At 56.5% G+C, this 12,088-nt stretch overlaps 1 protein-coding gene across 2 annotated transcripts in view; it reads right to left on the reverse strand.

Moving 5' to 3' along the window:
• The window catches only part of MID2 (midline 2), an 88,304-nt gene that overhangs the window by 20,888 nt on the left and 55,328 nt on the right, over positions 1–12,088 (reverse strand). For both annotated transcript variants that reach the window (XM_059824387.1, XM_059824386.1), the window contains exon 3: positions 5,495–5,602. In XM_059824387.1, the coding sequence (XP_059680370.1) occupies positions 5,495–5,602 (108 nt within the window). The remainder of the gene's footprint in view (positions 1–5,494; positions 5,603–12,088) is intronic.

The following is a 12,088-nucleotide window of genomic DNA, read 5'->3' on the forward strand; positions in this document are numbered from 1 at the left end:
AGCAAAGGACCCTGCAGACACCCAGGAGAGGGGAAAGCAAATTTCAGCAGATGGAGCTGGGATGGGAGTCCCCCAAACAACAGATTCTGAAATGATAAATCCCACCTCAGACCTCTGCCCTGTGCTCTGCAGCCGCATCCCACACAAGGCTCTCCTGAACGTCAACACACCAATATATCTCAAAATGAAACAAGTGGTCCTCCAGGAGTATGCCTGCGGCACCAACCAGAGCAACACCATTCCCTCTCGCTTAATTAGCGGGCACTTGCAACCAAGCATCATGCTGGACTCATCCTGCGAGAATGCAATGGCAGAGATTTAGCCGTGTCCTCTCTGCTCCATACGACCACCGGCAGCTCTCCCAGCCCACCTCCGAAGGGAGCAGCTGGTACATCGTGCTGCTCGTCCGCACACCTTCACATTATTTCCTTGTTTCCTTTTTTTAACGAGGGAGGGGGGCATTTTGCAGCCTCGCGAAGCTGCTGTTGACAGCGGCTCCTGGAGCACCTTGGGTGGCAGCTCGTCGCTCACCGCCGCTGCCCTGCAGCACGCTGTCAATCCACCCCCTCCTCCGTCTGCGGCTTGAAAATCCATCAGGAAGGAAGAGCAGGAGCTCTCGGAGGTGACGGGAGGCTGCCGAGGTGTCAGCACTGTCAGTGCACTTACAATTAAGCAGCGTGCTAATCCCCGGGTGACAGCAGGGTCCTGCTCCCCTTGCACAGCTGCAGGCATCCTGCTGCAGCCCCTGGCACCTCTGCAGGAGCACAAAATAGACAGAACCAGGGGTGAAAAGCCAACAGATGAGCTCTGTTGTGGTTTAAGTAACCATTGTTACTTGGGAAAACAAACGTCGTAACTCCAAACATCCCCCCCTTCCTCCTTCTTCCCCCAGCTTTATACGCTGAGCATGCCGTCATATGGTATGGAATATCCCTTTGGTCAGTCGGGGTCAGCTGTCCCGGCTGTGTCCCCTCCTGGCTCCCTGTGCACCCCCAGCCTACTCACTGGCAGGGTGCTGCGAGCACCAGAACAGCCCTTGACGCTGTGTAAGCACTGCTCAGCAATAACGAAAACATCCCTGTACTATCAATGCTGTTTCCATCACAAATCCAAAACACAGCCCCATGCCAGCTACTATGAAGAAAATTAACTCTATCCCAGCCAAAACCAGCACAAGCTCCAAGCACCTCAAGCCAAGAAAAAGCTGTGACTTTGCATCCCCCGCGAACACCCAAGGGTTTCCATTGCACCCTGCGCCATGGCTGGGTGCCAGCTGACAGAGCCCCACGCGACCAGCGTGGCACCCGCCCAGCTGCACCTGCTCCAGCGCCGGCCGCAGAGCACCGTGCCGGGCTGCAGCAGGAGGAGACCTTGGGGTGAATCACCAGCAAGGCGAGGACACTTGGGCATCCTCTCGCCCGCTCCGTGAGCTCTGCAAAGGCACCCAGGGTGAGGCATCCCTTGGGAAGCGCCCGCTGCGTTGCCAGCATGGGTGAGGCCATCACCCATTAGGGGTGAGGATGCCCTTGGTACCTGCCTATTCCAGCCACCCAGCAGAAACACCTGCCAGACGCTGGCGCCCATCCCGTGAGATTTACTGCCCGGAGCCAGCCATGTGCCAGCTCCAAGCAAGCAGCGAGGAAACTCATGTTAAACCTGGGAGGTGACAACATGTGGCCAGGCAGCTGTCACTTGTCGGCAGAGGTGGCAGAGCTGTTAGGTGACCAAGGTACAAGGGAACCCTGCACGTTCTCCCTCTGCCTTCTCCCAGGCTTTTGGAGGACATCAGCTGCCAGCCCCATGTCCCCGCAGCACGATGCTGAGCTGCAGCATCTCCCTGCACCCGCTCCGGCCCCCGTGAAGATCCCAGACGCGCTGACCACGCCAAGGCCGTGGGTCCCAGTGCAGAACCGCAAGCCCAGAAGCAGCTGGACGATGGGAGCGGGCAGAGGAGAGGGGGAGAGGGAAGGAGGCAGCAGAGCACGTCACCGCGGTTTAATCGCTCCACTCCCCTCACAGCAGCTTGCCAGCTCCCAGGCATGCAGCCACGGACACGTCGGCCTCCACCCGAACTCTCTTCCCAGCAAGGCAGGGCTGAAAGCGTGCCTGCCTTGGGATCCTGCCCCTCACCAAGCTGCCCCGCTGCACTTCCCACCTCCGAGAGCACCCCATGGAGACCCAGCCCATCCCAGCACCGGTGTCTGGGCAGGGCTGGGGGAAGTCATGCGAAGAGCAGGGGAGTTGGCTGGCTTTACGGGATAAGACGTGGATGAACACAGCCAGTGACACAGCACCTGAACGATGGCGTGGGTCACTCCATAACCACTGCCATTTGCTTCTTGTGTCCTCGCTTCCTGGTGCACCGACAAGATTATTAGTAAGCAACAAGATGTTGGTTTGGATGAATGACGTCCAAACAAGGGGGTCAGACAAGTGGCACAGACCCACAACAGAAAGCATGACAAGGGACATGTCCGTCCAGAGCCTCGGCGTCTGGGGGGATCCTCTCGGGCTGGTCGGGAGCTCTGCAACCCCTCAATGCCCCAGCACCAAGACTCGGGGATGGGGAGGGCTGCCACCCCAGGGAGCATCCTGGGGGACAGTGCCGGGGGGAGAGGGCAGGGAGCAGCACACCGCAGCAAGCTGTGCCTCGGTGGCACATAGCGGGGAGGAGCACGGGCTCATCTTCGCCAGCAGCGGGCAGGCATAGCTCAAAATGGCTATTTGCACAAGGCAGCAATTCTCCTGCTGAGGCTTAATAGGCTGATGGATGGTTCATTTTATGACCAGGCTTGTCAGAAAAAAATTATCAAAAGAAGAATAAGGAAGAGAAATAAGATGACTTTCATTTCAAGGGAGGACTCGGCGAGCTCTGGAGTAGCTGTCAGCCACAGGCAGGGAGAGGCAGGAGAGCCCCTGCCCTTGCCACGATTGCTCCCAGGAGCTGCTGGCATGCCCAGACCCAGCTCTCCTCGGCCACATCCCTGCAATGACCACAGCCTGCAGCATTAATCCAAGGCAAAACCGCCTTGGGAAGGGAAAGAAGGTGCAGGTGCCCTGGCCCGAGGCCAGCCAGGCCGGGCTGTGACACCAGCACCTGCAGTGCCCCGATCAGGCGACGTGGGTGCTGGCACCGGCTGGCCGGATCCGCGCCGTGGCAGAGTGCTCTTCAGGGCAGCCCAGCTGCCGGCTTCCCTCCTGCTCCTCCTCTCACGTCCTCCCTGACTATTTTCGCTGCCTCCCGGGTCCTTCCCACATATCCCTGCCACCTCGGTGCCACGGGGCGCTGCCCAGTCTCATGGCCGGTGGTGTCCAAGCCCCGGCAGAGCACGAACCTGAGCCCTGCAAGGGGTGAGCCCAGCTTGGAGCTGCACGGGGGCTCCTCGGTATCTAATCTCTGGTGGGTTTCCAAAGACATGTGCGTGACACATCCAGGAAGAGATCTTTTTTAGGATTACTGGAATAAACGATACCTAAAGGCTGGGCATGGTTTCCTTACGTCAAAGGTGCGTTGTCGAGGAGTACAGCAGCCGTCATCCTCCAGGCATCCTCGCCTGGCGTCCCTCGCTCCCACCCATGACCGAGCACAAACTTCAGGCTGCTGCCCTGGTCCTTACATCTCTCTTGCTGCCTTGTGGAGGCAGAGGAGCTCCATCTCACAGCTACCAAAGCAGCCCGGGGACGGAGCAGCTAGTTCCTCCCAGGACCGCGCTCTGGCTGGAGACAAACCGCTGCCTCGGCATTTTTGCCTCCATAGACTTTCCTTCTTGGGCCCAGGGCTGTCATTCTTTCCAACGCCGTGCAATCAGGCTGCTCCACGCATCCGTCAGGCCATTTGTCAGGAAAAGCAGCCCAGAACAAATGGAAAACCAAACGGCAATTCAGCAGGAAAGCAGTATTTCTCACTCCGCAGTCGGAGTGCTTCAAACCAGCTGCAGTCTCCGGCGCTTCCTCCTTTCTTTTGTGTTTGCAGCTTTTCAAACTCTCCAATGTTTGCGTCTGGGGCTCCTCGGAAAGGCTGCTTCCCGTTCACACTTGGAAATTGTTGCTCAGAGGTGTCAAAAGCAATGGAGGAAACCTGCTCAGCCTCCCCGCAGGCCAGCGCTGACGGCACAGGGGGCTACAGAGGGGCATTGCAGTGCTGCAAACTCACACGTTTCCATCTCCAGCCCAATTTCACCAGCAAAGAGGCTTATTCCAGTTTCCAGGTAACTCTGGCAACCAAACCCAGTCCTCTCCCCAATACTGCCAGTACCACCGTCCCCACATCCAATCTCCCACTGGTGTGGTGCTGGGTTTGCAGCTACGTGGGCACAAGCTTGCTGCTCCTACCCTGGCAATTTAGAAGCCACTGAGCGTTTCTTCTGCTGATGGTTTTGGGCACTAATCAGGGCCTCTCTCCTCTACCCAGCTGCCAATTTGTAGGAAAATAACATCTTTGAGCCTTCCAGCTCCCTGCCAAGTACGGCTGAAACTGGACAACATGGTCAAAAGACGTTAGGGGAGAGGGAGGGAAGTGCGAGGCAGACAGACAGATGGACCAGCAGAAGGCACCGTTACATAAAATATGTTCCCTGAAGTGGCTGGGATAAAAGCACACATTTTAAAGCTTCCACTCCTGCCGAGGGTGTCCGAGAGTTGGTTGGCTCTCTTGCATACGCACGTGGCGCAACCCACTTCCAAACCTTTGCCTGCAAAAAGAAAAATCTGTATCTGGGGCGATGCTGCTCCCTGGCCTAGGGACTCTACCAGCACTGTGACGGATGCGGAGCTGGACCCTCACGCATGTTCCAGCTCAGTAAGAAAGGCAAAGGGCTTTGCACGCACACTGTAAACTCCCGTGGGCACCACTCAGAGCTACAGCTGATCCCTCCAGCCTCTCCCCATCGCATGGAAACCGTCAGGAAAAGCCAGGACACCTGGAACCGATGGAGGAAGGGTCCAGACACCCCGCAAAGAGAAGGGTGAGAAACCAGCTCACCTACGGCTACGCTGCAGTGCAGAGCACGTAGCCTCTCCTTTATCTGCAGTACAGGGCTCGGATGGCCCTTCCATATTAATCCTACATTATTATATTAGCACCACAGTGTTAGAAAAGCCCCGAGGAAGCTGTCTGGACTGATCCAAGCAACTGCACCAATTTGTCATGCTAATCAATGCGCCTTCCCTCCTCCGGCCATGTCCAGCACACACCTTGTCCTCAGCGGAAGAGCCCTGGGGACAGCAGCAGCGAGGGACACCCGGACTCGCATGCTGTTTGGGGCAGCAGGGAGATGAAGCTGTGTGCACCGATAGCTGCCCAAAGCAATTCCTTCATGGACAAGGCAACGCACAGCACTAGCAGCCCCTCTGCGTGTGGCTGGGACATCCCAGCATCATGGGCTGCCGGACTGCTGGGCTGTCCCCGAAGAGGAAGGATAGACCCTGCAGCAGCCAACCCACGGGCATGGGAGGGGACCCTCGAACCCCGGACACACGAGTTGGCCCTCCCTACCTTCGTCTCCTTGATCTTGACAGCGATGACCTGCTTGCGCTGGCGGATGATCTCCATGAGCTCATCACACTCCTCCATCAGCTTGGCCTCGTGCATGGCTGTGTTCACCTGGCCAGAACAGCAAAAGCACACGCCGTTAGGAGGGACACACTCAACCCTGAGCCCGGCAGCCCCGCGGCTCTCCCAGCTAAGACTGGGAGAGTTGCAATAGATGTCCTCCACGCTGGGTCCCAGCTCTGCTGGCTGCCAGGGGCTGAGCCGGGCAGGAGATAAAAGCCCTGCACCACAGACAGAAGCAGGCTGGCTTGCCTGCATCCATTGCCACTCCAGCTGGAGGAAGGAAAAAGGCCGGAGGAGGGTGTGAAACCCTCCTTGCTGCACGTCCAAGGTTGGCACTGGGTGACGGGGCCATCCTGGGTGGCTTGTGGGGCACAAGCTCCTCCATAGGTACTGCCCCCTCCCCAGGACCTGGGCACGGGCTGCAGCCCGGGAGCAGCGAGGCCCTGCTGCCGCTGCTGCACAGTCCAGCTCAGCCCTGCTGGGGTGCTGCACCCCACAGTCATGGCTCCATCGCCTTCCGACAAAGCTTGGGTACCGCCGGACAGCGCTGACACCCAGTGCTGGCCTGTGCCAGCCCAGCGCAGGGATGCTCAGGGATCTCTCCACCTCCCTTCCCTGGGCAGGCTGTATGTTTTGGGGTGCTCTGCACAGCCGTGGCTGCACTGCTCGAGCTGCTCTTAGCACCCCCAAGTGACCCCCATCCTGCCCTCAGCTATGGGGCAGCTGGAGGGTATCCCACCCTAGCTGTCCTGCTTTGAGTTGAGCAGCGCAGGCTTCTTGCAGAAGCAGCGAGCTTCGCTGCCCTCTCCTCCCGAGCAAAACTCGCAGCTCTCTCGCACCCACACCGAGGCAGTGCCCGTGTGCTAGTTAAAGCAAGAAGAGGTTTAAAGATGAATGAGAACACCCTGCTTGGGTGAGCAAGGGCAGCCACAACTTCAAAGCATCCGCAAAAGCGAGACCAAAAGGAACGGCTTGGTGCAGGCAGCGGGAGGGCAGCGGAGGCAGAGCCCATGCGGGGCCATGCAGCTGCAAAGGGCACATCTGGAAATGCCACCTGGGGTCTTAACGAAAGGGCTGAACCAGCTCAAGGCAGCAACTATGGGCAAGCTGGGCTGGCGTAGCCACGCCACCCCTGCTCCGGCCACTCCTTGTGCCGGGCTGCAGCCCCAAGTTCTGCAGCATGGTGCAGGGCCCCGGGGAGGGAAAATCTTCTCCCTCCCGGTGCTGCAGGATGCTCTCGGCAGGGCTCGGGGGGCTCCAGCACCTCCTCGGAGGCAGCTTTCAGCCCTCAGCAGGGAAGCTGGGCCGCCACTGGGCACGCCATGTCGGTGCTGCCAACCCGGCAGGCAGCCCCAGGCTCCGTGGATGCTTCCATTACCCTTATTTTCAGCACAGCACAGTGCTTGGAGTGCTTGGTGGACACCGAGCACTCCTGTGGAGCCGCTCTTTGAGCAAAGCCTTTTACAAATAGCCTTCTTCCCCCTAAAAAAAAAAAGACCAGATGCTGTTAGCAGCACCTGCTGCTCTAAAAAGCCCTATTTCTTCATAGCGCAAAGGTTTGGTAGGATGCGTGCCCAGACCACAATGAATCTTTAAGCTTTCTCCAGCTCAAGGCAAATTTCTTACTGCGCTTGCAGTTCACTTCCTAAACTGGGGCACCATCCCCTAATGGATTTTGCTCTGGGCTCACGACAAGAGGAGCCTGGTGATGCTCAACCCCCTATTCTCATCCCTACACCATCCCCTCCTAACCACAGTTCCCAATGCGAGACACGCAGCTTCAGCTGAACTGGCCCCCAGCGGAGTAATGGAGCGAGCATCAAACAGCGCTTTCATGATCATGGCCATCTTCGACTGCTGCTGATACTCCTCCCTCCCTAACCTCATTCCTGGTATTTATGGTTCAGTGGCAAAGAAACACAACCCACTACACAGCGCAACCAGTTCTTCCTCCCACCCTGCCCTCCAGAATCACTGCACCGAGAAGAGGGACTTGAGCCAGGAGATGAGGAGACCTCGTGTAGACCTGGGCACCTGCGTCAGTCCCAGCGGGGGACTGAACATGACACAGACTGGCCAGAGCTTCCCAAAAGTCACCTTCAGGTCTGACCAGCTATTGCAAACCACCTTGGACATGATCTGGCCTCTTCCAGATCAGGTCTGGTCTCCTTGTGGCCTCTGCAATGTGGACAGTTGGCTAAGATGTTAACTTTGCTGCTTAGCATCTACCAAAACATGACCATGAGGAGATCACATATGCTCTCCCACCCCTGCCAACTAGAAAGATGCCCACCAGCCAGGCAGGGCATTGCCAGCAGGCTGCGTGGCTCTCAGCATGCTTTTGGGGAAAGCAGCAAGCAGACACTCTCGCTCCTTGGTCACGAAGGGACGGATGCTGCAAAGGGGAGAGCAGCACATGTGGCTCCTCCATTTGGTTTGGACTCTTGAATGACCGATTCTGAAGCTTTGCTCTGGAAAACTCTACTCAAGACAGCCTTCTCACCCGTGGAGAAGGGACCAGTAAACCCTCATCACCCCGGGCTACGGAGCTGTGTTCCCTGGCTGTGACAAGGGTGGGGGGCAGCGAGAGAAGGCGGTGGGACACGACGGTGGACTTGTCCCGTAAGACCTCACAGAAGAGCAGAGAAGCCCAAGTAGGAGATGCATCGATGATTTCCTTCTTCATACACCTCCCAAGGCCATCGGTCCTTCTGCACAGACACCACTGCTGCAGGTGCAGCAGCTATCAGTGCCCAGCCCGGCTCTGCCACGCAGGTGCCAGGCACATGTCAGGAGCGCCAGGGAGGACAGTGGTGGCCTCAGAGAGCAGGAGCTCTCCCCAAGGCGGTCGGCAGCTGAGATGCTGGAGGATTTGTCTGAATTGCAGCTCCTCCAGGTAAACCAGAGCCGGTGCTGCCGGCAGGAAGGTGGAGCACATGCTTTTCAGAGAGATGGGACTATTAGGATGCAGATAGTGGCGGGGTCAGCAAGCTGGGGACACGGGGGGCTCCCACCCTGCCCCTCGAACGAGCGGACGTGAGCACCATGTCAGCCCCAGGAGGCAGAAGGAAACAGTGGCTTGATTCTACAAAAAAAGCTGCATGCGTCCTGCTTAATTTAGACTAATTAATCCCTGCTGGATCCCCTTTCCAGGCTTCAAATACACAGATTTTTTTATTTTTTTTAAAAGCTGAAAGGAAGGCACGCAAAGAGTGCAGCGAAAGCCCAGGCACAGGAGAGCACAGGTTTTGGTCCTCTGTCTCCAGGAAAGACAAGCGTCCTTGGGGGGATGGACAAGAAAGGGGGGACACATGTTACAGAAGGGGAATTGAGCCCTGTCACTTAAATCACACAGTGTACTAGAGGACCTAAATAGGTTTTCTTCATTTTGTGCTCTCAAAGCTATGTGAAACAGTGGAAAAGTCTGAAGGCAACCCAGAGTTAAACACATTTGATACAAGATCTTTTTTTAAACCTGGCCAGCAGATTATGCAACACCAAAGTGGGAGACAGCTGATGGTCTGCAAAGATAACTCCACTGAGAAAAAACAGCGGATAATCTTCCAAATCTGCTGCAAGGTAGCGGAGAGGGGAAATCAGACCCAGGGTTTGGAGCCTGCAGCAGCCTGTGCTGGCAGCAGCGCTGCCTTGCAGCCCAGGCTGTGGCAGAGGACGCTGGCAGCCCATTCCTCCCTCCAGGCACGAGTGCAGGCAGAGATGGCCATCACTCGAATTCCCCGGGAGCACAAAATCAGGGCTGTTTGCAAGTGTTTGCAGCCCCAGAGCTCGCTATTGCGGGCAGGAGGGAGCCCTGGGTGCCAGGACTGCAAAAACAACAGCAGAAGGAGAAGTGGGGGGAGTCCTTTAGCAAGTACCACGCTCCCCCTCCAGCCCAGCATGCCAAGCAGAAATCCTGGGCTCCTGGTTAAATTAATCCTAAATCTGAAAACCTACCCAGGGCAAGAAATCTGCAGCTCAGCCAGCATTCATGCTCTGGGAGACTGAAGGCAGATGAAGCCGCAGAGGCCACCGCAATCCCTTTCCCCAGCTGCTTTTTGTCCAAAAAGGAGCGTTTCCAGGCCAGGGCCCCACTCCCAAAGTGCCAGCAGAGCACGGAGGTGGGATTTCAGACCAGCACAGCTCTGCTGGCAAAAGCCCTGGCTCAGGCACAGCTAGATACTGGCCAAACCACTTCTCACTAGGATGAACTAGTTCCCAGGTAAATGCTGCACTTGGGGGTGAAGACTCAGCGGGTGCTACAATTGCACAAAGCTGGGCTTGGGGGGAGGTTTTAGGCATAAGAAGGGGGGAAAAAGTACTTCACCCTTTTCAGCGGAGGGGAGGGGGGAAATGTGCTAGGGACAATACAGCCCTACAATAAAAAGCAAACGGTAAAACTCAAACCTGGGAAGAGCTCACACTGCAGCTCGTGGAGGGAAGAGGAACATCATCTCAGCCTGGGGCGTGATTCACGCACAGACAAACCTTATCCTCCACGCCCCGGCAGCAGGAGTCCGACTCCGAGATGGAGCAGAGGATCCTATCCCACCCCCACAGCGCTGTCACCCCCAAAACCCTCAGCAGGTTTTTGACTGTGTAACACGGCAGCTGTGCCCCAGAGGACATGCACCGCTTTGCACCAAGGCCAGCCCTGCGGGTGCCATGGCTCCGAGTGCCACCATCCCACCGCGCAAGGGCAGCACCTCCTACTGTCCTCCCCAACGGGGACATGGGGGTGGGCACCATCTCTGCTACTCACCCTGGTATTTTACAAACTCAGCTTCTTTGTAGGGTTGTTACCTGCTCTCTTTGGTCCACATTTCGATCGCTGTTGCAGGATTTAGCCCTCTCTCAGCAGCAGCCTCCCACACACCGTACCGGAGGGAGTCACTCCTTGCAACGCCAACGGGCAGCGTAGGCTCAGTGGCTTGGGGACACTTGCAACGCTCTTCTCTGGAGTCCCTCCTTCTGCACCGCAGGGTGCTGCTGCCATAGTTTCCTGGACATAACGTGGGATCTGCATTGAACGTGACTTGATGGGCAGAGTATGGTGGGATTGCACGTGTCCACCTATATGCAAGGTCCACAAATAGCTCAAAAGCAAAATCCCCTGCTTTCAGACTCATGGGGAAGCGCAGAGGGGCAGAGATATTTCTACTTCACACTTTAATGTGCTCTCTGACAAGGTGCCTCTGAAGGGCAGGACTGCATATTTAGTAAGGCTGAGAAATGTATTTCAACTGTTATTTTAAGCAGAACGACTGACAAAGCTGAAAACTCCTAAACTATGTAGAAAATGACAGCCTAGAGGTCTGAACTTCCAATCAGAAATACCAAGTAGCTTTCAATTCTTCACAGGTCAGTTCATTAAGATGCTGGTGCAGGTTTCAGAGGAGGAGGAGGTTTGGAAAGACATCCCATCGTCCTGGCACAGCCAGATGCATCCCTGCCCCATCCCTGGTGAGGTCCTGGAGTCCAAGTGTGACCTATAAGAGCAGTGAGTGCTGATGACTGTCACCACGGCTCTGCAAGGACGTTCTGGCTCCTTCTCTGCTGCAAGACATCCATGTGCTATCTACTTTACCATAGTCAGTCCAAACCCACTTAGCCCTGGGGGAAGAGGCAGCCCAGGAGAGACACCTCCAACAAAAGCCATTCCTACTGCAGAGGCAAAAATCCCTCTCCCCACCACAACGCACCAGCAGAGAGAGAAGCAGGACAACGCGAGCGACGCGGGAGCATCAGCGCAGCCGTGCTTGGGAAGGCCAGCAGTGCTGCAAAACTCAGGTGTGATTTTTCCACTCCTTATTTTGTCATGGCAACTCAAGAGTGTATCTCAGCTCCTTCCTCCTCGCGTACAGAGCTGCATCCAACGGTGGCTCGCAGCTGCTGGTGGCACATAACGGCACTGCCCGTATTCTTCTCTCTCCAGAGCATCAGGACAGCAACAAGGACCTTATTTAGTGAGCAAAGAACAAAATGCTGATGCTGCCTGCAGGGAACGCGGGGGTTAGGAAGCACCTTCCTGGCCTGAGAGCTCCAGTCGCTCTCTGAGATGCAGATGGTGAAGAACAAGCTGCAGCTCCCTGTGCAAATGCATCCCCGCGTGCTTTGCTATGGGCACACGACTCCAGGCAGCACACGCAGCATCCCCACATTCCCGCCGGCTGCGTGGCCCGCGAGGCAGCTCAGGGAAGTCGTGTGGGAAGCTGCAGGGCTTGCATCCCCCCCAGCAAGGGCTGACCAAGGGTGAAGCAAATAGCCATCGTGCTTACTCAGGCACTGGCAAAGTCCCCCCGAATCCATGTCGGCAATCCCTGCAGCAGCCTGGTGTTTTTATTCTCTGGAAAGGTGTTGGTTCAAGGAACCGCTGCTTAATTTAGCAACCAAAAAAATCAATAGCCCATTAAGGAGAAGCTAATTGCGACAGCCTCTCTCCATGTATCACTTCAGTAAACAAAGCTGCAAATTAATTCGCTGTTAACTGGTATGCGCACTTTGAAACAACAGCAAGGCATTAACCACCTTCTCCCT

Source organism: Gavia stellata, chromosome 14 (assembly GCF_030936135.1).
Source record: "Gavia stellata isolate bGavSte3 chromosome 14, bGavSte3.hap2, whole genome shotgun sequence".
Classification (NCBI taxonomy): Eukaryota; Metazoa; Chordata; class Aves; order Gaviiformes; family Gaviidae; genus Gavia; species Gavia stellata.